Source organism: Eleutherodactylus coqui, chromosome 1 (assembly GCF_035609145.1).
Source record: "Eleutherodactylus coqui strain aEleCoq1 chromosome 1, aEleCoq1.hap1, whole genome shotgun sequence".
Taxonomy (NCBI): Eukaryota; Metazoa; Chordata; class Amphibia; order Anura; family Eleutherodactylidae; genus Eleutherodactylus; species Eleutherodactylus coqui.
The window spans coordinates 51091713-51119561 of NC_089837.1; the positions used below are offsets into that span (position 1 = coordinate 51091713).

Below are 27849 nucleotides of genomic sequence, written 5' to 3' on the forward strand. Positions count from 1 at the left end.
GTCCCTGCCCATAAGAGCTGACATTCTACAACAGAGAGGTCCTTACCCACAAGAGCTGACACTCTACAAATATAATGTACAGATAATGGGAACTACTATAACCAGTTTATTCAGCATATAGACGGAGCTGCTATGGGAGAACTGCAGGCTGTTGTAAGACAGTGCAGCAGGGGAGGCAGGGTCAGACTGCTGTATCCACGTTTCTATAGGAGCAATATCCCTGTCCATAGGAGCTGACACTCTACAGGAGCGAGATCCATGCCCACAAGAGCTGACACTCTACACATACAATGTACAGTTCATGAGAACTGCTGTAACCAGTTTATTTGGCATATAGGCGGAGCTGCTTTGGAATGTTTTGGGACTAAGGTCAAAGTACTGTAATTACATGAGTTAAACATTGTCCTGGTTGTTTATAAGCACACAGCTCAGGGCGGAGGAGTGGAGACTCGTGGAGCTCTTTGTGTCGCCTCTACAGCCCTACAAGTAAGAAGCAAGGCTTCCATATTATTAGTATACCCTGTATATAGAATTATTCCATGTCACATATATAATGTGTTGTGTCACCATAGCAGTGATATACATGATGGATTATAGTCAGCTATATGCACCTCTCCATAAGTGATTACCTGTGGACTGGAAATGACTGGAGATGTTGAGCTTCTCATGTTATATCCTATATCTGAAATTGTCTTTAGAAATAAGTCATTATGATACTACAATACTGTATCTTAAGAAAGTCAGATTTCTCACTGTTTTAAGGGACATTTAAATGGGACGATTATCGCTCTAAATTCATCCAAACCAGCTAAACTGATAATCATCCCATGTAAGTGCAAAAAATTAATCTACTATTCGTTCACTTTCACTCAGTATAAAAAGCATCGCTAGATTGCAGGATTCTCGCTAAGTGAAAATGCTCCCCACTTGCAAGAATCCAGTAAGAAGCCCGCCATCCAGCAGTGATATCTGCCTGTCTAAATGCTCTGCACAAGCGCTGACTACCTTAGCGGTGACGTCAGAGCTCATGCAGTCATTGAGACAACTCTTATCCTGTCTAAGGGGGGTCTTACACAAACAGATTTTAATTGCGGAATCCCCAACCACCATCTGCACAGAAGATTCGCGGTAAAACACAGGCATTGAAAGGAAGGTATGAAGAAAATCCGACGCGTTCATGTGAGCCCGTGCCGCTGCCATAGGATTGCATTGGTTTATACAATCCTATGCAGACAGCCGCGATTTGACCGCGTGAAAACTCACGTGGTAAACATATCACAGTATGTCCTATTTCTGTGCGGGCCTCGCAGAAACATCACTGCTGAAGTGCCAGCACTGCTCTGCGCATGTGCGGTTGTGCGCCAGCCAAAACATCACAGAGCAGAGAGAAGACACCGGAGGAGGTGAGCCGCAGGTCACTGCAGGGGCATGGGTCACATCCAACCCGGCCGTCTGTATTTACCCTAACAATGTTGGCTGCAGGTTAGGAGTCCAGCAAGCGAGGCAGAAAACAAAGCTTCAACCAAAGTCCGATTTATTGCAAAATGAAGTAAGTCCCAGCACAAATAATAACCCATTCACACAATTGTATTTTGTGTCCGTATGCAGTCTATATTTTTTGACTGACTGAATAAAACTGGTGTCTGCAGATGTGCGTTTTTTTTTTTAAGCAAACCAACATTGTACATAAAAGGAAAAATAATAGCAGCTTTAACTATTTTGGTTTATATTCACAAACCAAAATTGCTCATTAAATACTATGGATGCAAGAAGCACAAAGCTGAAGGAACATGCAATACCAATCCTATCCACTACAGTAAGAATGGTGCCGTCTGCTTCCTGCAGAATTTTGGTCAGCATCAGCCTGACAAACAATCCCCCACCAAGCTACTAGTGACGATTAATCTTAAGGATAGGCCATTAATAGTTCACAATTAGACAACCCCTTTAATCCATGGATGCAAAAAGCACAGATCTGAAGAAGGCTAGGAAAGCAAAGTCTTCAAACCGCATGATAGCCAAGGCTGCAAGACATGACTGAAAATTCCCTTTGAAAACGGTTTCTGACAGAATGTGTGTGAATGCTTCATTTTCCTTGCTTTTCCCTTTAAACGCCTCATGTTCCTCCTGGGAATTATCACAGCCAATGAAAATGCTAAGAATATAAATCAATATGTTTAAGGGGTTGTCTGAGATCTTTTTTTAATGAAACCGAGCTCCCACCTGCCATAAAACAACAAAGTCCTATACTCCTCTCCCCTATTGTACCCTACACCAACGTTAGGTCTTCACTTGTTTACAGACTACAGTCCAGCCTATTTTTGGGATGTTCCAGGCTGCTATAGCCAATGACAGAGCTCAATGCTTAACCCTTTCCAATCCAATTTGTATACTGGTTTTTCTAAGGGATTACACTTTTTCTGCCATTATACAACGGCACTATATGCTGGCTAAAGCCAGTACTGCATGAGGTGACACGTTGAATAGGCTCCGACAGCAGAGAGGCTGGTAATATACAGTAAGAGAACCCCGACGGACGTCTTCCAAGATCAGAGCTGTACAGCCTTAAATCATAATGTCTTCAGAACTCAGACAGTGGATTGGAAAGGGGTTATCCCTGAGCTCTGTCATTGGCTACAGCAGCCTGTGACGCCACATAAACAGGCTGGGGCAACCTGTAAATTGAGGTCACGGGGCAGGGAGACCCAGAGTGTCAGTTTTGGACATAGCAGGGAGCCGAGAGAGGTAAGTAAGGGACTGTTTTATGAATGGGACAGCTGGGTTTTATAGAAAAAGATCTCGGACAACCCCTTAAAAAAATCTTTTGTTTCTGTGCAGTAATTTCCCTTACATGGACAGGTGAAGCTGCAGCAGGGTGTCTGTTCTGTGGTCATAAGAGACAGTCCAGCAATAATTCAAGGATTTTATAGGGAGACCCTGAAAGGATTGAGAGTTTCCACTTGTATAAAAGGGGCACAAACAACAGTCAAAGGTATATGATTATGCAACTGTGTGCTGAGAACATGTCTGTGGAGTTATGGGCTTGTCTCACACATAGTATTAATGTGCGACAATCACGCTAGTGAAAACAAAACCAAGAAGCACTGCTTTCAATAAAATTCTTATTATTTTCCACAAAACAAGGTCTAATACTACTTTGAAAAATCAAATGATTTACACAGCCATGAAATGTATGGGTTCATGTAATGATCAGCAGGCATTGTCCTGTTGTGTCATCATCTTCTCTCTCCTAGTTTGCTGTTAGTGTAGTTGTTATATAACAATCCCACAGCTGATCCACTAGTCTGGGTCAGATGAATACACTGCTGTTGCCCAGGCTCATTTAGGCAGAAGTTCCTGTTTAGTTAGCATCTCTTTAAAAATTCCTGGGTTTTGTAGTGTGTTGCTGGTTATAGTGTAAGCTATGTGTTTTATTCCAGTATTTCCTATTTGCTCTTATTTTCTTTTTCCTAGTCTAGAGTTTGTCATGCATGTGTATTCCTGTGGTTATATCTAACCCAGGCCTTGTTTCTAGCCTTGTCGTTGGTTTGCTCTTTCCCTTGTTATATCTATCATTTACTTTGCAGCATAATTAGCTTTGCTCAAGTTAGGATTTCTTCTCTACGGCTCTTAGTGCCCTCTCATTGGTTGTCTTAGCTCTCCCATATTGCAATTTGGCTTTCTGAATGCTACTATGGTATATGGTGATTAAGCCTGCCATGTAGTTGATCAGGTGGTGCATATTTGGCTTCATTTTTTGTGAGTTATATCTTTTTGTTAAAAGGGCCCTCCGAAAATAAGTTGAAAAGGTATTTTTCTGCTAGGCTAGACAATCCCTTTAAGTATAATATTTGATAATTTATAGCTAATTTTCCTGCTCTTGTTATAACTTTAGGGTTATTCTTTGTTTCTAAAACTTTTCTTCTCCAGGTTTTCAGAAGACTCTTGCCATGGACCCCATCACAATTCTTCTGTCTCTTCTTCTCATTTTATTTGTGGTCATTGCTTCTAAGAATTGGAAACAAGGAATTTACAAAGATTTCCCTCCTGGACCAACACCCTTGCCGCTCATTGGAAATATGCTCAGTGTTAACATGTCAAAACCTTATAAGACATTTGTGGAGGTAAAGTGCAACTAATGTTTGATCAGAGCAATTTTACTTCTCTGGAAATGTTACAGTTTACCTTCCTTGATATCATCAATGATGGTCAGGAAACTGGAGAATTTCTGGACTTTGTGGGGGACATTTATGAAACATTTTACGCCAACTTCTGGTGTAAAAGTCGCAAAATTTTTTGCAATGGTTGAAAAAATGTAGCAACTTTTGGCAATTTGTGACACTGTCTGCCACTTTCATTGTAAGGGAGCGTGGCTTGTCGAGAGAGGGCATGGCTACCCCAACCGACATGTTATGTATAATTTATGCCAGAAACTGGCATCAGTTTCTGTGTAGGCGCACGGAGGTGCTGAGCATGCGCCTCTTCATATATTAGTATTGTGTAACGGGGGAAATAATATTAGGATCGCAGTTAGAAATATCAGTTTTAAGTTCCTCCCTGTGTCTCTTATATTTTAAGGAATACTCTGGCAAATCTCATAAACTGTGTTAGGTCTACTGTAGAATGTCTACGGTACATTCTGCAGCATTTACACATCTAAAGCAGAGTCAAAATCTGCATCATCGATGTGGAATTGACTGGAAATTAGCAACTGCAGCATTCCCCTCACTCCTAAATTCTTCTCCAATTTGCTTGCAATTGTGATGCATTTTTAACACATATTAGTATAGGGAGGTGTGGGGGGGGGGGGAGGAAAAAAAAACAAGAAGTACAGAACAGTGAAAAATGGATGTAAAGCTGATACAAATTGTGCAGGAAAATCACAAATACAACTGCAAAGACATGAAAATTGCACAGAAAACAGACCAAAATTGCACTTACCTGTGTTAATGCAGCATAATATAGATAATATGTAACCATTCTTAACAGTAAAATATGATAGAACTATTGTTGAAGTAGTCATTTTTAAACTACAGTATATTGGAGTGAAATGTGCTTACTTCTTAATACATTTGGCGCATCTTTTCCTATCCATCCAACAGAAAATAAAATCTACACCTCCTACAAGTCAGTTGTGGTCACAAGTTATAGTAAACTTGTTGGTTGGCGGAACTCCACTGATCTGACCCCTTCTACTAAACTAAATGTTTACACGTAAACAGGGTACGCCAAAATATACAGCTTTTTAATGATGCAAAATTGGCATTTGGGGCAATTTCCAGCTATTTTTAAAGACATCAAAGTTCAGTCTCCATGGCAACAACAGTCTAAACCAGTGTAATAAATTGTATTGTCAGTCATTGATTGATCAACTTATACTTGTATTCACAGTTGTCTAAAACGTATGGTACCGTCTTCGGCATCCAGATGGGCCCTGCAAAAATGGTTATCCTATGTGGTTATGATACAGTTAAAGATGCCTTAATCAACCATGGGGATAAGTTTGTGGACAGGCCGAAATCAAATTTGTTTTCTAAAACCACAAAGGATCATGGTAGGTGAAGAAATTGTAAATCTTACCCTACATCTTTTTATATGTGATTTATTTTACCCTTATACAATAGACATTGGACAGTGTTTGGGCTTTATATGGATACTTTTGGCAAGTTTTTATTAAAGTTGTTTTTGAGGGACTATCATTGCCCTCAGTTACTACTGAACATACTGTATGTATAGCTAACTGATTTGGGACACCAAGGCACAAACGAATCCGGCTTCTTCTCAACTATGCAAATAAAGGATGGAAAAGCACCTCCACTGTGCTATCTATTGGAAGGTGGTTTCCCTATAAGTCAATGTCTGACCTTTTAACCTAAGGGTGTACAGATGTAGCAATTGTTAACATGACTGGCGTATCGTGAGAACTCTATTTACAACATTGTAGTCAATCAACGTCTCCTTCAGAAAAAAAAGACTCTGATCTTTGGACATACTGTGCTGTTTTGGGTTATTTGTCCCTTGTCGGAGCAGGTACTGGTTGGCTGGGGGAGAAACCTTTAATGCAGGTCCAGTAGAGTAAAATTGAGGACAGTGCTAAGTTGGCAAGGGCCATACAATGCTCCTTGGGAGAAAGGTATGCAAATAGGGAATAGAACCTCCATGAAACCACCTATTAGAAGGTGACTTCTTTATAAGGCTACACTAGTACCAGTGTTTCTGGTGGCACCAAGTGCCACTTATTAATATAATATAGTAAAAGGGATTGAAGTTGGTCAAAATATTTCCATGCAAGATTTACAAAAATTCTGCTGCTCACTGAGTTGAAATTACTGTATTAGGTAAGCTGCATTAGCTTCATGGCGGTGTTGAACCTTCTGTAGTGACATGTTTGCATGACAGCGACAGTTTGTTTCAACACTGGACGACGGTTGCTGATTAGATGAAGGCTAGAATGGTATTGGCAGCATTATCACTTGAAATCACATGACAGCATGTTCACAAGACTGTAAATATAGTGGTAAAGGACTGTTTCAATGTTGTTGGTCAATATGCCCCACGAGCTATGTATGTGTACATTTGAGAAGTGTAATTTATTGGAGTCTCCACACAGGTATGCAGCTGTCTCACAACAAACTACAAACTGCCTGTTACATCCATGTGGCACACTTAAGCGTCATGCCTCAGTACAGACACAAGATGGTGTCCTAATAAAACCACGACAACACTTATAGTATTTGCAAGAACCAATTACAACTCTTCAGGTAAAGATGGAAGGACCCATCAGGGAAAGTAGGGCACCCCTGCCTAAAAGCAGGGTGATTGTTCCAATAAGAACAGCCCCACTGACTTCAGAGATAGCCAGGTCCCAGGTGATTAGAAACCTGAAGAGATGCACTAAACACAGAACATGACAGTTCACACCACATGTCTGGCCAGCTGCACAGACATACGGAACAAGTCATTGTTCACACCAACATACAAAGTTTTGCATTCCACATAGAACAGAAACTCCACCCTGAACTCACATGCATCCAGATAGTAAACCATAGCCAGTACAAGTGTCCTCATTCCAAGGGGAAAGAGTCAGCCACCATGCTGAGATACAGGGAACACACATAGGACATCAGACGTCTGGAGGCCACACCTGCCAAGGCAAAGGGAGAAACCTGCGGGTGCGTGTAGCTGCGTGGACCCTGTACCACATACTACTCAATGCATACACCCCAGAATGCAAGGAGGGGAGGGACAACAGGTGTCAAGACACTTCAGACAAGCATGCGTAACACCAGCTCTGAGTGTGTTTACAACAGAGTAACACAGTAAAATGACCAGCGTCTTCTACCAAGAGATACTGGTATTTATGTGCAGTAGATGAAACACCACACCCAGCCAGCTCAATTAACCCTCACCTGTGAAGCTGTGGTCATAGAAACCTGTAGGACCACAGATCCAAGATGCGCAACCTGATACTGCCAGACTGAAAACTGCTGTATCAATAGCAACTGATGCCACATGGGTTTGTGAGGGATGTAATCTGCCCATAATCCTTCATTCAGTGCACAGGGATGAGGGACATGTGATGACGTCACCATCATGTGATCAGGGGCGGGGCTCAGAGCCTCGGGGACTGATCACATGATGGTGACATCATCCTATGTAACTTACACAGTCAGTCAGTCATTCATCACTCACAGACAGGTGGTTGTTAGCAGGGGCATATCTATAGGGGATGCGGTTGAACCCAGGCACAGGAGCCTTAGGGGGCCCATAAGGTCTCTCCCCTCCATATAGAGAGCCCAGTACTATGAATAAACCATTATAGTTCGGGTCCCTGTTACAGGTTTTGCATTTAGGCCCAGGAGCTTCAAGTTACGCCTCTGGCCGTTAGTATTTTGATGTGAGCTTTCAACAGGTCACCTTCCAATAGGTGGCACTGTACAGGTACTTTTCCATCTCCTTTTTGCATACCTTTTTCCCAGGGAGTATTACAGCATCTATGTATGCTTACCTACTTGGACTTGGTACTCCCACAAGGAGACTCTTTACTCCCGAATACATCACCATATGTAATATATAGTGTTACCCAACTGTATTACAGGTTAACTGGTTGTTTCTCACAAATGTACCCAGCATCCCATACATTACAAGAAAGAGCTGAAGAGGTGGCCAAGTTGATTATCACATGTCCCATCAACAATAACATAACACGTCTTTCATGTATTCAGGCATCGTCCTTGCTAATGGAGAGAACTGGAAAGTGATGAGAAGATTCACACTGTCAGCATTACGAGATTATGGAATGGGCAAAAAGACAACAGAAGACAAAATCATTGATGAGGCTGAGTCTCTGGTACAGAGATTCAGAAGTTATAAAGGTGAGTGGATACATCGTTTTCCTAAATGAATGCCTGGTTTAAAAAGATATATTTTCAAAAATCATTTAATAGATTTCTAAGCTACTAAAAAGAAGTCCCTCATGCAGATCTCTCATTTGTTAAAACGGGCAAAGAGCAGTTTCAAAAAGTTTCTCCTTCTAGAGGACAAATCATGCCCATGTATTACATGAACATCTCATGGATTTCAATAGGAAATTGTGAAGGGGCTTATACAAACGACTGTGATTTTGTCCCGTTTTGTGGGTGTGAAAATCACGCCCGCAAAATCGAACGAAGCGAAACCATTCTGCTACTCGCTGCTGAAAGAATTTTATTTTTTAGCTTGTTTATTCATGAATGATTAAGATGAGGATTTTCAGGTACTAGAAGTCTGTATGATGTGAGGTCAGTTCAGATGAGACATCACAGGAAGGCGTGTCCTATTCTATAATTGTGTCCTACTTTATCTTGTAAAACCTATGTGTTCTATTTTCAGGAAAACCTTTTAATAACCTGCAAAATGTGAATTCTGCCGTTGCCAATATAATTGTGGCTATATTGCTCAGTCATAGATTTGATTATGACGATCCAACCATACTGAGACTTGTGAGCTTAATTAATGAAAATATGAGACTCTTTGGGAGCCCCTTGGTCAGGGTAAGTTGGTGCATTATACAGAGTTATTGCAAATCTTCTTCCTAATTCAAACCTCTCATAATTCCTGTTTAATGACACCCAAATACATAAATTTAATATCAATGGAAACAAAAACTCAGAGTTCAATGAGACCCCTTTGTCACTCAACACACATCGAGTCTGGAGTCAAGTTCCTACCATTTAAGTAATAGCATATCACTGTTGACTGATGCAACAGCTTCTATGATGTGTGCTCAGAGATCATGCATGGTGGGTGGTATGGTTGGCATGTAGACGCTAACATATCCCACAAATAAAAAAATCACAAGGCGTGAGGTCCGAGGAATGTGGAGGCTAAGGTTGAAGTTCTAAATTGTCATGATCTGAACGGCCAATACATTTGTTTGGTAGTCACCTATTGAGCTCACTTCTGACTTCATTTTGACAATGGGGGGCAAATGCCCCGTCCTGTTGGGAGATGAAACCTGGGATTTCCTGTTCCAGAAATACCACAAGCCACATATGTAGCGTCCAGATACAAAATCCCTGAGATTGCTTCCTCATTGAAAAATAAGGGGCTGTCCACTCTCCACTGTGCAAAATGCACTCACCTTGAGGGAGTCACCATTATGCTCCACATTTACCTTCCCTAAAATTCTGACATTAGGTTTGTTAGCTGAGCCCGAAAGGTGGTGGGCATATTCATCACTAAACACTAAAGATTCTATGAAACTATTGCTGTCCATTACAGTTTTCATACTCTCAGAGATAGAACGTTGCTTCACTTTGTTGTCCGCTTTCAGGGCCGATAACAATTACAATCTGTAGGTATAACATTGCAAACATTTGCACAGAATTTTCCACACAGTCAGCTGTGGAATGTCCAATTCTCTACTTGCTCTGATGGTGAATTTCTGAGGGCTTTGTATGAAATTTACCCCATGATTCTTTCTCAAAATGCGTCGGCAGACTCGTCCTGATACATTTCCTGCACTCTTACAGCCGTTCCTGAAGAAGGGGCTGTGTCCCCAAAATGCATTAAGGCTGGCGGTTTTTATCAAAAAGAATAGAGAAGAACTGGGTAACTGCCCCATTGTAATATTTTTCTTGGCTAGTGTTTTACTTCTCCTCAAACTACTCTTTGGATATGGTCTCTAATACGTAGACTTGGACACATCCTCCTATTTTGCATGAACAATGGGATTTCCAGCAGCATGTTTATCACAGCATTTTTACTGCACTGTGAATACTGTAAAAACTAACCCCTATTTGCGTTTTTTTTCCACTGTGCCCCATTTACAAACTCTTCAAAATTTTCTAATACATTATATCATGTTAAATGGTACCACTGAAAAATGCAACTTTTCCCACAAAAAAAAACCCTAATGTAGCTATATTGCTGCTAAAATAAAAGTTATTTTTTGAAATCGAGGAGATTAAAATGAAGATGAAAAAGAAACAAAGGGCTGCAGCGGAAAGGAATTGAAGAGCAAATCTATTTGCAATATATTTCTTCCTCATGTACTCTTGAGTAATGCTCCCATTCTCATGCTGCTGGATGGTCACAAGAGGCTTCTCATTTAGTCATACTGTTCAACTCTCCCAAAATAGCTAAGAAACTCCTGGAAAAAGTGAGATCTCTAAGAAGAGCCAGAAAATCTACTGCAGAAGAGCCGGTACATACTCATTTTACTCCATCCCTGTGCTTCTCTCAAGCACACCCACTTCCAGTGCAGTGGGAAGCACAGAAATGGGGAGAAGTGACTATCTGAATTTCTGGTCTGAAGATTGTAAAGTGGTAGTTTGACACACCTCCACGCACCAATAAATTTCCAGACACAAGACCAGACCTTCATATAGATTCACAACTGTTTGGAGTCTTACATTTGGGTTGTATGTACTTGCCATGTCTGGTGTGTGTAGGTCTGTATTCATTTCAGGGTGTACTGAAAAAGGTTATGTATTTGTGATTCAAAGTTTATAAATTAGGGGCATGTCCTTTATAAGTGGGTGGGACATAATTCTAACAATTTTCTCAGCACGCTGCATGCACCACTTTGACTCTACCTTTTGGGTCCTCCTTCATGTTCTTGTTCAAAAGTTGGCAAGTTGGCAAGTATGCATTTAGCCATATCTGCTAATTTAAGAATGCCTATGTTAGTGCAAAAATTAATATTTGCTATATGATATACTTTTGGGGTCCAAATTCTTAGTTAGAGGTAAGCTGAGCTCAGTCGATTATCTCTCACCACAAGAACACTTAGCGTGATCAACGTGATCTTTTTATTGATTGACAGCCAACAGTTTTTATAGGGACATATGCTTCAATTACAATATTTCAAATCTATTATAATTCATTTATTACCATTGGTCAAAAGAAACAAACACAATATGAATATGCAAAATAAGGAAGTTAACATCTAAAATGCCAGGCAAACGCAAGCCAGCGTTGAAACAATCATACATGATTAACTTCGTGGAACAGTAAATCTAGAGAGAATGTTTAGGAACATAAGTGAACAGCTAGGAATATGTCAGTTTGACCTGCCGGACAGTCTAAATGCCACATAGCTATCTTCTGGTGCAAAAGCCTTAGGGTGGCTTCACATCAGCGTGTTTTTGTGCGTGCATATGCACACACAAAAACATGCTTCTATTTGCAACAATGCATTCCCTATGGTGTGCCTGCAAGATAGGACATTTGTTCACCATAGGGAATGCACGCATTGTTTTCAATAAAGCCACGGCTGCTGTCGGCGGCTCCATTGAAAACAATAGTCTGCCGGCACTCCTGCATTGTTTTTCAGGGAAGGGCTTTACATATAATCCTTTCCCTAGAAAAGAAAAATTTTAGTGTAAAAAAAAATAATAAATATACTTACCTGTCCGCCGCTGCCGTGAACTCTGCGGGGATGAAGAACACATCTGCCGCATGCGGCAGATGTTTCCTTCATCCCCACTAGTTAGAAGAATTCCCTGCTGCTACATCTGCCACATCTGTGACAGATGCAGCAGAGGAATTCTTCAATTCTCTACCGCAGCTGTCACACATGTCAATGGCTCAGCCACGTCTTCTCCTGCTGTCCCCTGCACGGTGGTGCTGATCTATCAGCAGGCGGGGATTTAAAATCCCCGGCTGCTGAAAGAGCTGTTTGTGATTGGCTGACCTACTCAGTTAATCACAAGCAGCTCTCGTCGAATGAATGGCGAGAGCTGCCTGTGATTGGCTAAGCATATCAGCCAATCACATTCACCTCTTTCATCAGGCGGGGATTTTAAACTAGCGGGGATGAAGGAAACATCTGTTGAATCATGGTAGCGGCGGACAGGTATATTTTTTATTTATTTATTTTTTTACACTGAAATTTTTCTTTTTCAGGGAAAGGCTTATATGTAAAGCCCTTCCCTGAAAAAGAATGCAGGGGTGCCGGCAGACCATTGTTTTCAATGGAGCTGCCGGCAGCAGCCGCAGCTCTATTGAAAACAATGCACGGACCTGCATTCACGCGTGTTTTTGCACGTACAAGGGTGCGCACCTATGTACGCACCTATGTACGTACAAAAACACGCTCGCATGAAGCCACCCTTAGTCATTCATTCAAGGCTTATTGAACAACTATTTAATATCTATAATTTGTCATGAAGAAGGACAAATGAATATAATGAAAAGAGGCATACAGGATGGGTAGTGGGAAGGAAAATAACTGCGTATAGGATAGAACAGTGATGGCGAACCTTTCAGAGACCGAGTGCCCAAACTGCAACCCAAAACCAACTTATGTATCGCAAAGTGCCAACATGTCAGGGGGCGGGGCTTATCACGACATGATTTTACCCCCGTCATTCTAAAAAGGACAGGGCTGCTTAAAAATAGACAGGGTGCAGATTCTGACTGCTTTTTGGATGTGGAAAATTCTGCAGCATTTCTGCATCCAAAAAGCAGTCAAAATCTGCACCCTGTCTATTTTGAAACAGCCCTGCCAGTTTCTGCCGCATGTAAACATACCCCAGTGGTAATAGTGGCCCTCCTAGCGATAATAGTGACACCCCCCCCCCAGTGGTAATAGTGACATACCCCAGCGGTCCCCCAGCAGTAATAATGCCCGCTTCCCCCCCAGCGGTTCCCACAGCAGTCATATTACCCCCCCCCAGTGGTCCACCAGCAGTCACAATGCCACCCCCAGCTGTCTGCCAGCAATAATGCCCCCCTCCCCTCAAGCGGTTCCCCCAGAAATGATAATGCGCCCCCCTCAGCAGTCATAATGCCTTCCCCCCCAGCGGTTCCCCCAGCAGTACTAATGCCTCACCCCCCAACAGTTCCCCCAGCAGTCCTAAAGTCTTCCCCCCAGCGATTTTCCCAGCAGTCAGAATGCCCTCCCCCCCGCGATTTTCCCAGCAGTCAGAATGCCCCCCCTCCCCTCCCCCCCAGCAATTTTCCCAGCAGTCAGAATGCTCCCCCCCAGCGATTTTCCCACCAGTCAGGATGCCCCCCCCCCAGCGATTTTCCCAGCAGTCAGAATGCTCCCCCCCAGCGATTTTCCCAGCAGACAGAATGCCCCCCTCCCCCCCAGCGATTTTCCCAGCAGACAGAATGCCCCCCTTCCCCCCCCCAGCGATTTTCCCTGCAGTCACAATGCCCCCCCTCCCCCCCAGCGATTTTCCCAGCAGTCAGAATGCCCCCCTCCCCCCCCAGCGATTTTCCCAGCAGTCAGAATGCCCCCCTCCCCCCCAGCAATTTTCCCAGCAGTCAGAATGCTCCCCCCCCAGCGATTTTCCCACCAGTCAGGATGCCCCCCCCCCCAGCGATTTTCCCAGCAGTCAGAATGCTCCCCCCCCAGCGATTCTCCCAGCTGTCAGAATGCCCACCCCCTCCCCCACATACGTACCCCTCCTCCTCGCGGGAGCGCCGCTCCTCTCCTGCCTGATCCCAGGTGCTCACTGAAGGCAGTGTGCTGCTGTTGGATGCCTTCTCCCCCTGCTCTTGCGGAACCAAAGTAGGAGACGTCGGGGGACGGGGGAGAAGGATCCTAGCTGCACACTGACTCAGTGTGCGCCGGGATCAGCACAGAAAGCAGCGCTGAGTGAATGTCAGCAGGGGAGCCACGGCCCCTGCAGGCATTCACTAAGGTGGTGATGAGTGGCCGATGGCGACGCGTGCCAGCAGGGAGGGCTCTGCGTGCCGCCTCTGGCACGCGTGCCATAGGTTCGCCACCACTGGGATATAACATGAAGTCATATTCATTTTATTAACACATATATGTGGCTGTTTCTGTTATTTACTAATATGATTGCAATGCGACAAGGGGTTATATGATCTTTTTTGTATTTAGTTTTGGTTTTTGGGGATTTTTTTTTCCTTTAAAATATTTATTTAAGAGGTTGTCTAGGAAAATGATATACTTACTGGGTCTAGCTGTAAAACATTCACTTTTGGCACGCTTCCAAGAAGAGTCATGAGGTAATGGCCCTTTTAGTTGCTAATCATACAATGGCACTGGGTGGGTTCTTTGGACTTTTCAATACTATGATGGCCCTCTTCTCTTTACTGGCTGATGCAGAGACAGAGAAGGGGCTGGATTAGCTTAAATGAGTTAAATAGCCAGCCCCCGCCATGATGTGAGGGGGAATAGAAAAGGCCATACCACTTGACTGGTGTTGGAAGCAGGCTGAAAGTGAAGACTAAAACCACTGGACCAGGTAGATAGTTTGCCTCCCAAGATAACTCCTTTAATTATTATTGATACTAGATTGACCCAATGTTTACATAGCAAACATAAAATGTTTGGAAGAATGGTCTTCCCCTCTCCCCACTCTTTCTCTGCATGCCGCTTCTCTCTCCCTCTATCCCCCTCCCTCACTTCATACCGCTCCTCTCTCCATCTTTTCATGCTGCTTCTATCCTCTCTCCCTCTCTCTCCATTCCACTTCTCTCCCTCCAGGCTGCTTCTCTCTCTCCATGCTACTTCTCACTGCCCTCTTCATGCTGCTTTCATCTCCCCCCTCTCCTTGCTGCTCCTCTCTCCCTCTCTCCCCATACCACTTCTCTCCCTCTATGCTGCTTCTCTCTCCCCCTCTTCAAGCCACTTTCCTCTCCCCCCTCTCCACGCTGCTTTCCTCTCCCCCCTCTCCACGCTGCTTTCCTCTCCCCCCTCTCTATGACACCTTCCTCTCCCCCTCTCCATGATGTTTCTCTCCCCCCGCTCTCAATGCCGCTTCCCTCCCCCTCTCAATGCCGCTTCTCTCCCCCTCCTCTCCATGCTGCTTGTCCCTCCCTCCTCTCCAAGCTGCTTGTCTCCCCCTCTTCTCCATGCCGCTTGTCTCCCCCTCCTCTCCATACTGCTTGTCTCCCCCTCCTCTCCATGCTGCTTGTCTCCCCCTCCTCTTCATGCCGCTTGTCTCCCCCTCCTCTTCATGCCGCTTGTCTCCCCCTCCTCTCCATGCTGCTTGTCTCCCCTTCTCTCCATGCCGCTTCTCTCTTTCTTCCTCTTCATGCTGCTTCTCTCTGCCTCCCTCTCCATGCAGCTTCTCTCTTCCTACCTCTCCATGCAGCTTCTCATCTCCTCTCCAAGCAGCTTCTCTCCTCCTCCCTCTCCATGCAGCTTGTCTCCCCCTCCTCTCTATGCCGCTTGTCTCCCCTTTCTCTCCATGCCGCTTCTCTCTTTCTCGCTCTTCATGCTGCTTCTCTCTTCTTACCTCTCTACGCAGCTTTTCTATTCCTCTCTCTCTCCATGCAGCTTCTCTCCTCCTCTCTCTCCATGCAGCTTCTCTCCTCCTCTCTCTCCATGCAGCTTCTCTCTTCCTCCCTCTCCATGCAGCTTATCTCTTCCTCCCTCTCCATGTCGCTTCTCTCTTCCTTCCTCGCAATGTCACTTCTGTCTCCCTCCTTCTCCATATCGCTTCTCTCTTTCACCTTCTCCATGCTGCTTCTCTCCCCCATCTTCATGCTGCTTCTTTCTTCCTCTTCCCTCTCCCCCCTCTCCATGCTGCTTCTCTCCCTGCTTTTCCATGCTGCTTCTCTCCCCACCTCTCCATGTCGCTTCTCTCTTAACCCTTTCCCTTCATGCAGCTTTTCTCTTCCACTCTCTCCCTCCATGCAGCTTCTCTCTTACACCCTCTTCCTCCATGCAGCTTCTCTCTTCCCCCTCTTCCTCCATCTTCATGCTTCTTCTTTTCCCCACCATCTCCATGCTGCTTCTCTCTCTACGTGTCAGTGTGTGTGTGTCAGTCAGTGTCATGCCGAGTCTCTCACCGCTGCTGCCACCACCAAGTCTTCAGACTCTCGCCGCCACCACTGCCGGGTCTTCAGTCTCTCCCACTGGCTTTGCAGCTAGTAGAGATGTTCTAAGTCATGAGGGAAAAGAGATGCTGTGAGACTATGAATGTCGCCTAGCAACACCTGAATCTCCATAATGGCCCTCACCGCTATACTTTACATGGGGAACTTTCACTTAATATACCCGCCTTCAATTTTAGGATTTTACAGCTGTGGTGAGGATCTAAGGAATCCAATGACACTAAATTCATCCTCCTAATGTGAGGCAAATTGGTCAAACAGTGGTGCAGGTAAAAGCATGTAGGCTTATTTATATTAGATTTATGTATTTATTTATTAATTTATACTATTTTTTTTCTTTTCTTTTTTTTTAAGCTGGCAAATGCTTTTCCGTTTCTATTGAACTTGCTACCTGGAGCTCACAAGAAAATTTTTGCAAACATAAGAGAATTTCACAGTTTTTTAGAAGCTACATTTACTAAACAAAGGAAAGAACTGGATGTGAATGACCAGCGCAATATAATCGATGCATTCCTTGTCAAGCAACAGGAGGTATTTCTATTTCATTAATCACGATCGGCTACGGGTAAAAATAATTAAATTGCAGAAAAATATATATATATATATATATATATATATATATATATATATATATATATATATATATATATATATAAAGGTGAAATGCCTCACTGACTGACTCACTGACTCGCCACAAATTCTCTAACTTGCCGATGTCACACAAACATGAAATTTGGCAGGAGCATTCTTTAGGTCCTAAATAGGCAATGTAAAGTAGTCACAACTTAAAAATTCAATGTTAAGTGCAAAAGTATTTGCACCTCTATGTAATGCAACTTCCCGGTGTCGTACAAACATGGCATTTGTGATGATCATTCTTTAGGTCCTAAATAGAAAAAGAAAAGGGGTTGCAACTTGATTATTCAATGTCAAGTGCAAAAGTATTGGCACCCCCATGTAATGTAATTTCCCGGTGTCGTACAAACATGAAATTTGGCACAAGCATTCTTTAGGTCCTAAATAGAAAAAGTAAAGGGGTCACAACTTGATTATTCAATTTTAATTGCAAAAATATTGGCACCCCTGTGTAATGTAACTTCCCAGTGTGGTACAAACATAAAAATTTGGCATGACTATTCTTTAGGTTCTAAATGGGAAAAGTAAAGGAGTTACAACTCGATTATTCAATGCTAAGAGCAAAAGTAAGTGCACCCCTATGTAATATACCTAATTTAATTCTCTAACTTCCTGGTGTCATGTAAACATGAAATTTGGCATGACCATTCTTTCGGTCCTAAATGAGCAGAGTGAGAGGGCTGGCACATTCTGCAGAGGGACATCGGTACATGCAGCCTGAAGAGAATCTAATGCTCCTCTATGTGTATACATATTTTATTTCTCGGTTACTTTAAAGTAACCTTGACTTTATAAAATGTTCCATGCAAACAACACGTAAACACCTGTTTGAAAATTAACTTGGGTTAGGCCGGGGAAAACAGCTAATATATATATATATATATATATATATATATATATATATATATACAGTATATATATATACCTATGGCTGGATACCTTTTTTGTATAATTGGAAGGCACATTTCAGGTTTTATGTAATCAAGCATGCTGATTTCAAAAATCAAGACGAAAAAGCTCTCCGAAAACTGGAACACCTCCCTATTTATACTAAAAAAAAGGAAAATCGTATTTGTATCAATAATTTTCATATTTTATATATTTATTTGTTGTTTATTATTTACTTTATGCTTAAAATAAAATAAAACCAAAATACAAGAAACATCGTAACCATATTATTTGTTATTTATATTTCTGTACGTACAGTACAAAAAAAACATTACGATCTTTACAACAGTCATATACTCGTTAGCCTCCTCAATTTACTCATATACTATTTAGGAGAAGGATAGTTAGTAGAGATGAGCGAGCACCAAAATGCTCGGGTGCTCGTTACTCGAGTCGAACTTCCCGCGATGCTCGAGGGATCGTTTCGAGTAACGAACCCCATTGAAGTCAATGGGCGACCCGAGCATTTTTGTATATCGCCGATGCTCGCTAAATCGGGGAAATTCAAGAAAGTGATGGGAACGACACAGAAACGGATAGGGCAGGTGAGGGGCTACATGTTGGGCTGCATCTCAAGTTCCCAGGTCCCACTATTAAGCCACAATAGCGGCAAGAGTGCCCCCCCCCCAACAATTTTTACTTCTGAAAAACCCTCATTAGCAAGGCCCAAGCAGTAAACTGAAGACGGTCACAGGCAGCCCAAATATAGTATTTTTTTTTCCAATTTTTTGAGAAAAAGCCCACTGCCTGTGATATAGCCTGTATATGGATTTCCCTGTTGGAGGATAACTGTGGTTATTGAAAGCACAGTGCAGCCAGAAAAAATTATGCGCAAGGCTGCAGTCACACCTAGCTGGGTAATAGTGAGCGACTACTACCCCCAGCAGACACGCAGTAAACTGAACACGGTCACAGGCAGCCCAAAGATTTTTTTTTAACAATTTTTTTTTAAAAAGCCCACTGCCTATATAGCCAGTATATCTCTTTCCCTGTACCACTGTCCCTGCCTCACCAGTACTGCCCCTATACTCAGTAAAATGACTGCAGACTGAGGACGCTGTGGTCTGCACGCCCGATATACAAAAAAAAAAAAAAATGTGCAAAACTGCTAAAAGCAGCCTCAACAGTACTGCACACGGTCAGATGTGGCCCTAAGAAGGACCGTTGGGGTTCTTGAAGACTAAAATAACACCTAACACTCTCCCTATAGCAGCTACAGCAGCAACAGCACTTTCCCTGATCTCTCTTAGCTTGTGTCTGGGGCAGATTTAAATACGGGGGGGTCACTTGATCTCGCCAGCCACTCACTGCAGGGGGGTGGGATAGGGCTGGAACTTCACAGGAGGAAGTTGTAATGCCTTCCCTGTGTTTCTATTGGCCAGAAAAGCGCGCAAATTTCTCAGGGAAGGAAATGTAATGGAGTAGAGCCCCGCGTGGTGCTCATCTCGAGTAACGAGCATCTCGAACACCCTAATACTCGAACGAGCATCAAGCTCGGACGAGTACGCTCGCTCATCTCTAATAGTTAGTCATTTTTTTGTATCAAAATATGGCAGTCAATTTTTCCAGTTTTTCCCTTCATTTAGGGAGGTTTTCTGGTTTTTGGAAAAAATTTTCGTCTTGATTTTTGAAATCAGCATGCTTGATTGCATAAAACCGGAAATGTGCCTTCCATTCATACAAAAAAGGTCTCCGGCCTTTTACATATATATATATATATATATATATATATATATATATATATATATATATATATATATATATATATATATACACACACTAAAGACTGTTCATGCTGTTACGAAGGATTTATATACATCTCTTTGCTAACCTAAACTAAGAGTACATCTATGGCTCCAATAATCATACATTGATTACATGACAAGGAGAAAGTATATACATGATGCTGGAATCTATCCCAGCAGAAACTTGATAACTACTGTAAGATATGTAGACTCAATTCTTGTGATGGAAAGGCCACAGCAGACTACTTAATAAACTTAAAAAATATATAGACCTTGTGGCAAGGGGATTTCTTGCCTGCAGATCGCCAACCTCAATGTCAGGGAAATGGCGCACTTCATGTGTAAGCAGGCTCCAGGAGACTCGACTTTCTTCTAAATCTGTCTTCCACAGCATTTATTTAACAGCACACCAAATGAATGCAGCATACAACATTTGATTTAAATGTCCAGAGTTCACAAACCCGCATGGTCCCTGTCAGTAAACCCCACCTGAGGCATCTAGAGGGTGTCCTCCTCTTTCAGACTGGGTGACAGGTCCCCCACTGGTCTACACCAGACCTCACTGGTCCCAACTGGACCTCAGGCTAGCAATGCTTCAGCTCCACTGAACTGATACTCTCTCCCCTCTGAGTTTGACAGGAATAGACTTTTATGTTGCTTCCTGACACACTCAGCAGGTATTAACCCTTTTTTTGCAGTCCAGGGTGCCTGTCTCTAGCCCTCCGCAGGTCACTCTTTTCACTGCACTCCCACAACCTCTATCAGAAGAAATAACTTTCACAGACAAGGAACAAATATCTGCACAAGAGCATCAATAAAATGTGAATACTAAATAAGAAGATAACCATTAACCCCTTAATGACATGGCCTATTTTGGGCTTAAGAACGCAAAGATTTTTGGCGGATTTTCATCTCTATTTTTCAAAAGCCATAACTTTTTTATTTTTCAGTCGACGCGGCCGTATAAGGGCTTGTTTTTTGCATGGTGAGCTGTAGCTTTTATGGGTGCACCTTTTGGGTACTATATCATAAAACTTTTATTATTTTCTTTATGATAACAGGGAGAGAAAACGCATCAATTCTGCCGTAGATTTTTTTTTGTTTTTTTACAGTGTTAATCATGCAGCATAAATAACACAATACATTTTTTCTGCGGGTTGGTATGATTACAACAATACCAAAATTCAAATTTTTTTTTAGGTTTTTCCACTTTTTGCAATAAAAACGCCTTTTTTTGGAAATCCCTTTGTTTTCTCTATTGCTGCATTCAAAGTCCTGTAACTTTTTTATTTTTCTTTGTACGAGCTCTATGAGGGCTTATTTTTTGCGAGACGAGCTGTAGTTTTTATTGGTACCATTTTGGGGAATATACGGCTTTTTTGATCACTTTTATTGCATTTTTTGGGAGGCAAAATGCTAAAAATTAGCATTTTGCCTCTGTTTTTTAGCGATTTTTTTACGCTTTTTGCCGTACAAAACAAAAAGCATGTTCAACTTTTTGTACACGTTGTTACGGACATGTCAATACCAAATATGTGGCATTTTAATTTTTTTTAACCTTTTTTTTATGCTAATATTAGAAAAAGCACAAAAAGGGTTTTTTTACCTTTTTTTTACATTTTTCTTTTTTTTTTTTTACACTATTTGAGTCCCTCTGAGGGACTTGCAGCGATCATAGGCATTGGCACTACAGGACGCCAGTGTCTGGCGTCCTGTTGCCATGGCGACAGGCCGGGCTCTCGTGATAACATCGCGAGAGCCGACTGGAGACACAGAGGGAGCGCGCTCCCTCTGTGAACTCTTTCCCTGCCGCGATCAACTTAGATCTACTCGCGGCAGGGAAGGGGTTAACTGCGGGGGGCGCATCTCCGATACCCCCTGCTGTTGCGGTGGGAGGCGGCTATCACTGACAGCCGGCTCCCGCTGCGGGATAGCGCGAGATCAGTCATGATCTCGCGTTATCCCGATGACGTAAGGGTACGTCATTTTGCGGAAAGTACCAGCCTGCCTTGACGTACCCTTACGCCATGGGGCGGGAAGGGGTTAAACAAGATAAAGATTCCTTGAATGTCTTTGCATCAGCTTCCCTCCTTAGCAATCTCTGGCTGTTGATCCTTAATTCTAAAGCTAACGCTTAACATTTTTGAAAGGCATGTAGGAAATGTTTGCTTACTGCTCTCCAGTCCGCCTCCCTATGCTCCACTCTATTGGCCCCAATATGCAAATTCTGAGTTTGCCGAACGGTATGCTGGGAAGGGCATGGGCAACATAAAAAGCTGCTCATTTTGTAATAACTATTCATTCATCCAATCGAGCACTTGTGGGACCAACTGGAGCAACTTGTACGACATCACCACCCACGCCCATCCTCACAACAATCTCTTCTCACAGCCTTGCACAAGAAAAGGCACGTTATTCCTGCCCAGGCTTATAGAGAACTTGTAAAAAATATGCCTCAACGTGTTACAGCTGTAATACAAGCAAAAGGAGGGTCAACACCTTACTAAATAGAATAATAAAGCACTTTTACTGAAAAAAAGCATGCAGTGTTCAAATACTTTTGTCCATATAGTGTATATTTTAACAGTCAATTGCTAGCTTAGTAAAATAACGCTGGATTTTATCTGATTGGTGAAAGGCTCATGGTGTCCATGATCATACTTGGCTACAACAATGTCGCCGAATTGTGTTTTCCTGGGGACACAGAAAACTTTTTTTTTACAGCCTTGTAGAGAGGAAGGAAGTGTTACTGGGTTCTGGAAGGAGCCTTGGAACTTCCAATTAGACAACAGTGGAATTAAAGATTTTAAACCCACTTGTCGCATTTTCTACATCCGCCAAATGGACTGAAATACATTATAATATTTCAATAATATATTAAATAATGAAAACAATATATTTCAAAAATGTTCTAACCATATTGTATGTTGATATTCAATTTATATTTGAAGGACAAGCCAGAATCCACTCAGTATTTCCACAATGAGAACCTGATCGCTCTGGTGGGAGATTTGTTTGTTGCTGGAATGGAGACCACATCAACCACTCTGAGATGGGGGCTTCTGCTCATGATTAAATATCCTGAAATTCAACGTAAGCATAAGCATGCACTGGTCATCAAATCAAGGGTTTTAATGTAAACGTTTCAATATGCATTGTATTTTGTTAATATCACCTGAAAAACAGATTTAAGTGCCCTTTGTGGCAGCCTTAATGTATACCTGCTAATTCTTCTGGAAGGCTTAGGATTATACCAGAAAAATAGAAGACATCCCACAAGATTTGGCAAGTCTAGCTTTATGCATTTCTTCAAACCCTCCATTCGATGTGCAACATCTTCATGTGAAGCAGTGCATGAAGCAATTTGTGTAACTGTGGTCAGAGAGGAACTTATGGGGCACAGAGTGGGAACTATTACCTAAAGGGGGCTTTATTACATTGTGGAGGCTCTGTACCTGTGGGGCACTACGGGAGAATTATTACCATCTGTGATGGACAACCAAGGATGGGGAACTAAGTAGGCATTATTACCTTTTTGGGGGACAAAGAGGACATTATTATTGTGTAGTGGGCACTGAAAAAGGTGGAAGCAGCAAAAGAATTGGCGAGTCTCCAGGTACCATCTTCCTTTTAGTGCCCTTGCTTCAGGGGATGTGGGCTGTAAATAGGAGATGTAAGGGGTTGTGGTCTGTTGAAAGGGGCATGTTATGGCATACCTGTCAAGTTTTCGAAATTGCAATCAGAGAGATCAGCTTACAAAGTGTGGAGCAAGATTTGTGTTGGGGCGGCTACACAAACAAATATTGCTTCATACTTTGTGTGCTGCTCTCTATAATCTCTCTGTTTGCAGTTTTGAAAACTATGGTACGCCATAACACGGTACAAAGGCCCCCACATTTTCGTGAATGCGTTGTTACAGCTTATCTCTTTTCTGACAGAAAAAGTCCAAAGTGAAATTGAAAAAGTGATTGGATCGGCTCAACCTCAGGTAGAGCATAGGAAACAAATGCCGTATACTGAAGCAGTCATTCATGAAATTCAGCGGTTTGGAGATATCATACCGGCTAATGTCCCTCGTGCAGCTTCTCAAGATGTCACATTTAGAGGGTATTTTATACCAAAGGTAAGAATTGGATTTCTATGTGAATAAACAATATATAAAAATTCTAACCATTGTGATTATCATTATGCCATACTGTATGGATGAGCGTTTTGCTTTTCTAAGACTCTGTTCACTTAGGCATTCAAAAGTCATTGGATGGTGTACGTAGATGAGAATTCGGATCAGTCACAGTGTCATGGTTTCCCTTATACTGTAAATAGAAGCTATGATGTTATGTGGTGATAAATCCATATGGAGCTTTGTTGTTCCTGGTTGTGTGCCCGCTCGTGTGTGGGCACCCTAATTGTTATGGCTCACATTACAATTTCACTGATACTTGATTTATTCTTCCTGCAGGGCACTGTTGTTTTCCCATTGCTGAACTCTGTGCTGAAAGATAAAACTCACTTTAAGAAGCCCGATGAGTTTTATCCAGAACACTTTCTTGACTCCAGTGGAAATCTCATGAAGAACGAGGCCTTCATACCCTTCTCATTAGGTAATGACAATCTAGTGTCTAGATAGATTTTTTATTAATTTTGGAAATTTTTGTGTGTATTATGGCAGCTCTAATGAATGAGAGTGAATCAACAGGTAAATGTTATAGATTATTACAGTCTGCAGGAAGTATAATAAGCCCCTCCCCCAGGGACCAGGATGTGACAACAGACATGCATATAGAGCCTTATTTCTGTATATAGTTTTATGGCCCTTTTTCATGGGACGATTATCATTCTTAATCACTCAAATTGCCACATCCAGTGTAAATGCTTGCAGCAACTGAAGGAGAGCTGTCCGCTCATTCAGTTTCTACATGCAGAAAGCCATCCATTGTAAACAGCAGTTGTTCACTTCTGAAGGACTGTCTACTTATTGTGAATGGAGGCGAGCAGGGAGAAAACGCTTCCCATGCCCCCTCCGCCTACATGTCGGCAAGGCTTTGGACAAGGCCAGCGATACTTGCTCCTGTTTAACAGCACAGAAGTGAGCATCACTGAGATGAGCTGCTGTGCATCGTTTGCCCGACAGCTTGTCCCGAATAGATGGATCTTTACTATCTTACCTTACCTTGGTCTTCTGAAGTACACCGGAGAAGGCAATTATTCCACTCTCTAATGATAATGAGATCACTCTATTTATTCTGTCCCAGTCTATATATCAAAGCTGGTAAGAGCTGCAGAACACATGAAGCATCAGCATATTGTGTCTGCTGTAATGCAAGTATGATGACTGTAATATTTCAAAATTTGAAATAAATATATAAAGTCACATATTTTCTTATAAAAACACCCAAAAACTGTAAAAATACATGCATGCACATAGTAAAACCTGACTTAGATAATATGTCATTTTTTGATATTTCCTTTAAAGAAAAAATCAGAATCTGGGTACTTGTGAACCCAGCAATATGTAAAATTTTATCTTAAAACTCTTTGAATGTAATTGAGTATACTGGCAGCATGAGCAGAAAATCGATTTCTTGATAAAAAAAGATGCAAAAAGCTTTATTAATCCATGGTCAAAATAAAAACTAAGCAAGCTATGTTTCGGCCATATTAGGCCTTTTTGAGCTTGAAAAAGGCCTAATATGGCCGAAACCTAGCTTGCTTTCCTTTTTTTTTGACCATCGATTAATAAAGCTTTTTGCATCTTTTTTTTTATCAAGTATTCGATTTTCTGCTCATGCTGCCACTATACTCAATTACATTCAAATTGCTATTGGAGTCTTGTGGTTCGGGCTCTCACTGTGGCTTGCAGTTTATCCACCTCACCCTTTTGGGAGCTTCTTCTGTGTGCTGCTGTACCCGCTCATTGTACGTTATCTTAAAACTCTAATGGAAATGATGAGTTTATTGTATAAACATTAAAAGAAAACATTTGAACATCCAAAATAGCTTGGCTCCAGAGGAAAGTTGTCGCTCTAGTGCCCCCTATAGGTAACTATCCTGTAAGTAAGTGTCCAACGATGTATGAAACCTTGAAACATGACCCAGGTTTTAAGAAGCATTGCCCTAAAGACTCTGCACCAGCTGGAGGGTCAATACTTTTCCAAGAACTAGATTCTGAGTATTTTCAACCACGTATACGTTTTTCAAAAATATTGTAATTCTCTTAACATTTTATATTCTTTGATTCCTAGGAAAAAGAAGTTGTGCTGGTGAGACATTGGCTAAAATGGAGCTGTTTTTGTTTTTCACAACTTTATTACAAAACTTCACATTTCAGGCCCCACCTGGAGCAACATTAGACCTTACACCTGGACCCGGAACTACAAATGGTCCTAAACCTTATGAAATCTGTGCTGTACCACGCAAATAGAATACATCTTCGATTAAAGATACACTGCTGTCATGGAATACCACCTTAAACTAAGTTATGATCCTGTTCTGGATGGTGACGGGGAGCCGAGAGGTGTATTTTATTTATACCCGCCCACTGCCCAGTGCCTGTGGTCTCCTTCTGTGAAGTCTGCCTGCAATCTGAAGACTTTTACTCATTTCAGACAGCTGTGCATGCGCCATCCTATACACATATATTGGAGGGCAGGCACACAGTAGTCTGGAAAGAGTTAAATCTTTAGACCATGCGTGGACATCATGGAGGGATACCACAGGAATCAGGCCATGGATGAGTATAAAAAACACACCCCAGCTCCACGTGACCATCGAGAATAGCACAAACCTTAGTTTACAGTACTGTTCCGTGGTGACAGTGTCCCTTTAAAGTCATGTCAAACATTATCTTGGTCATAATGAAATTTCAAAAACTAAGAACTTGTGTCATCTGCATTAAGACCTGAGCAAAAAACAAATTCCAACACTATACACTTATCGGCATTAAACCACATGGATGATGTTGTCTTAGGAAAAGCCATCAGTGATCCCTGAAATGGCCAAAGAGCACTATATGTTCTTCAATGTTCATCCTGTCATAACTGCTCATCTATATCTGGCATTGAACCACAATATCAGCAGGAATCGCTCATGCCAATGCACAATTGGACCTGGATGAACATCCTATTACCACTTGAGTGTCACAACCTCTTTTTCTACCAATTGCTGGGGTCCAAAGGGGGTTGGTGCATATTGGACTTCTTCTTTTGGTTTTCCAAGAACTCCCTTTAATACTTTAGTGTTAATGTGAACATGTTGACTTGCTTCTAGAAAAATCATATATTTTTTGTAACCTTTAGCTTCAAGTGTGTTGATGATGATGTGAATATCCATATGTGATATTAAACGGTGTTATGGGGATTTAATATTGATAATCTTTCCTAGCCATTCATGCATGTTGGGTGCCAGTGTCAAGCAAAATAAAGTTGTCCCTCTATTGTTTACCCATTTGTTAACCCTCCTAGGCTCTCTGCAACTATTGAGACTTAACGATTATTATTGTTGGCTATAATTAATGTCAAGGGTAAGTTAAAAGCAAAGCGGATGACAAGACAGGGAGCATCTCCCCAGTGCTGAGGGACCGTAGCTGGGTAACGGAAGTCAAGGTAAAGTCTCCTATAGAGGACCCTAATGACAAAGCTGTAGGTAGGCTACAACTACAACATTTGCATGCCGATTCTGGTGAGCTGGACCTTGTACCACATCACCTTCATTCAGTAAATTGGTACTTGTTTGTCTGCTAATATGGATATGGACTCTATTTCTTCCCTCCTCCATTTGAAGACTTCCATTGAAGGAGAACTTACAACCTCCCATGGTGACTGCTAGATAAATTTCATGTGAGTATTTACGTTGATGGAGTCCTGTCCCCTTTTGTACCATCTCTGCCATCTTATATCAGGGATATTATCTGCAAAATAAAGGATATTAGTGTTATACATAAACAAATTATCAATTTTATGGATTTCAAAATCTTGATTGATGATTCGGGTCAGATTCAGACACAAATACATAGAAACGAAACCTCAATCAATTCAATACTGGCTATGACTCTATCCCCTTTAGGAAATATATCCCAGTGGGACAATACCTTAGAGCTAAAAGAAACTGTTTAGAGGAGTTAACTTTTGAACAGGAATGTGGCAAACTATACAGTGTTTTAAATTATGCAGTTATCCCATTAAGTATCTGATAACAGCCTATAAAGAAGCTAGGAGAA

The 27849-nt window shown here is 42.1% G+C and overlaps 1 protein-coding gene across 2 annotated transcripts; it reads left to right on the top strand.

The window, feature by feature from the left end:
• Positions 1-398: 398 nt before the first annotated feature.
• LOC136620764 (cytochrome P450 2K6-like) lies at positions 399-27073 on the top strand. 2 transcript variants are annotated; one of them, XM_066595741.1, is made up of 10 exons: positions 399-486; positions 3931-4124; positions 5392-5554; positions 8226-8375; positions 8872-9032; positions 16660-16836; positions 22586-22727; positions 23573-23757; positions 24094-24235; positions 25877-27073. In XM_066595741.1, exons 2-10 carry the CDS (start codon positions 3951-3953, stop codon positions 26053-26055), a joined length of 1473 nt encoding a protein of 490 aa, XP_066451838.1. In that variant the 5' UTR covers positions 399-486; positions 3931-3950; the 3' UTR covers positions 26056-27073. The 2 variants fall into 2 exon arrangements, with proteins under 2 accessions (XP_066451838.1, XP_066451846.1); XM_066595749.1 differs by lacking the exon at positions 399-486 and adding an exon at positions 2859-2992.
• Positions 27074-27849: the final 776 nt, after the last annotated feature.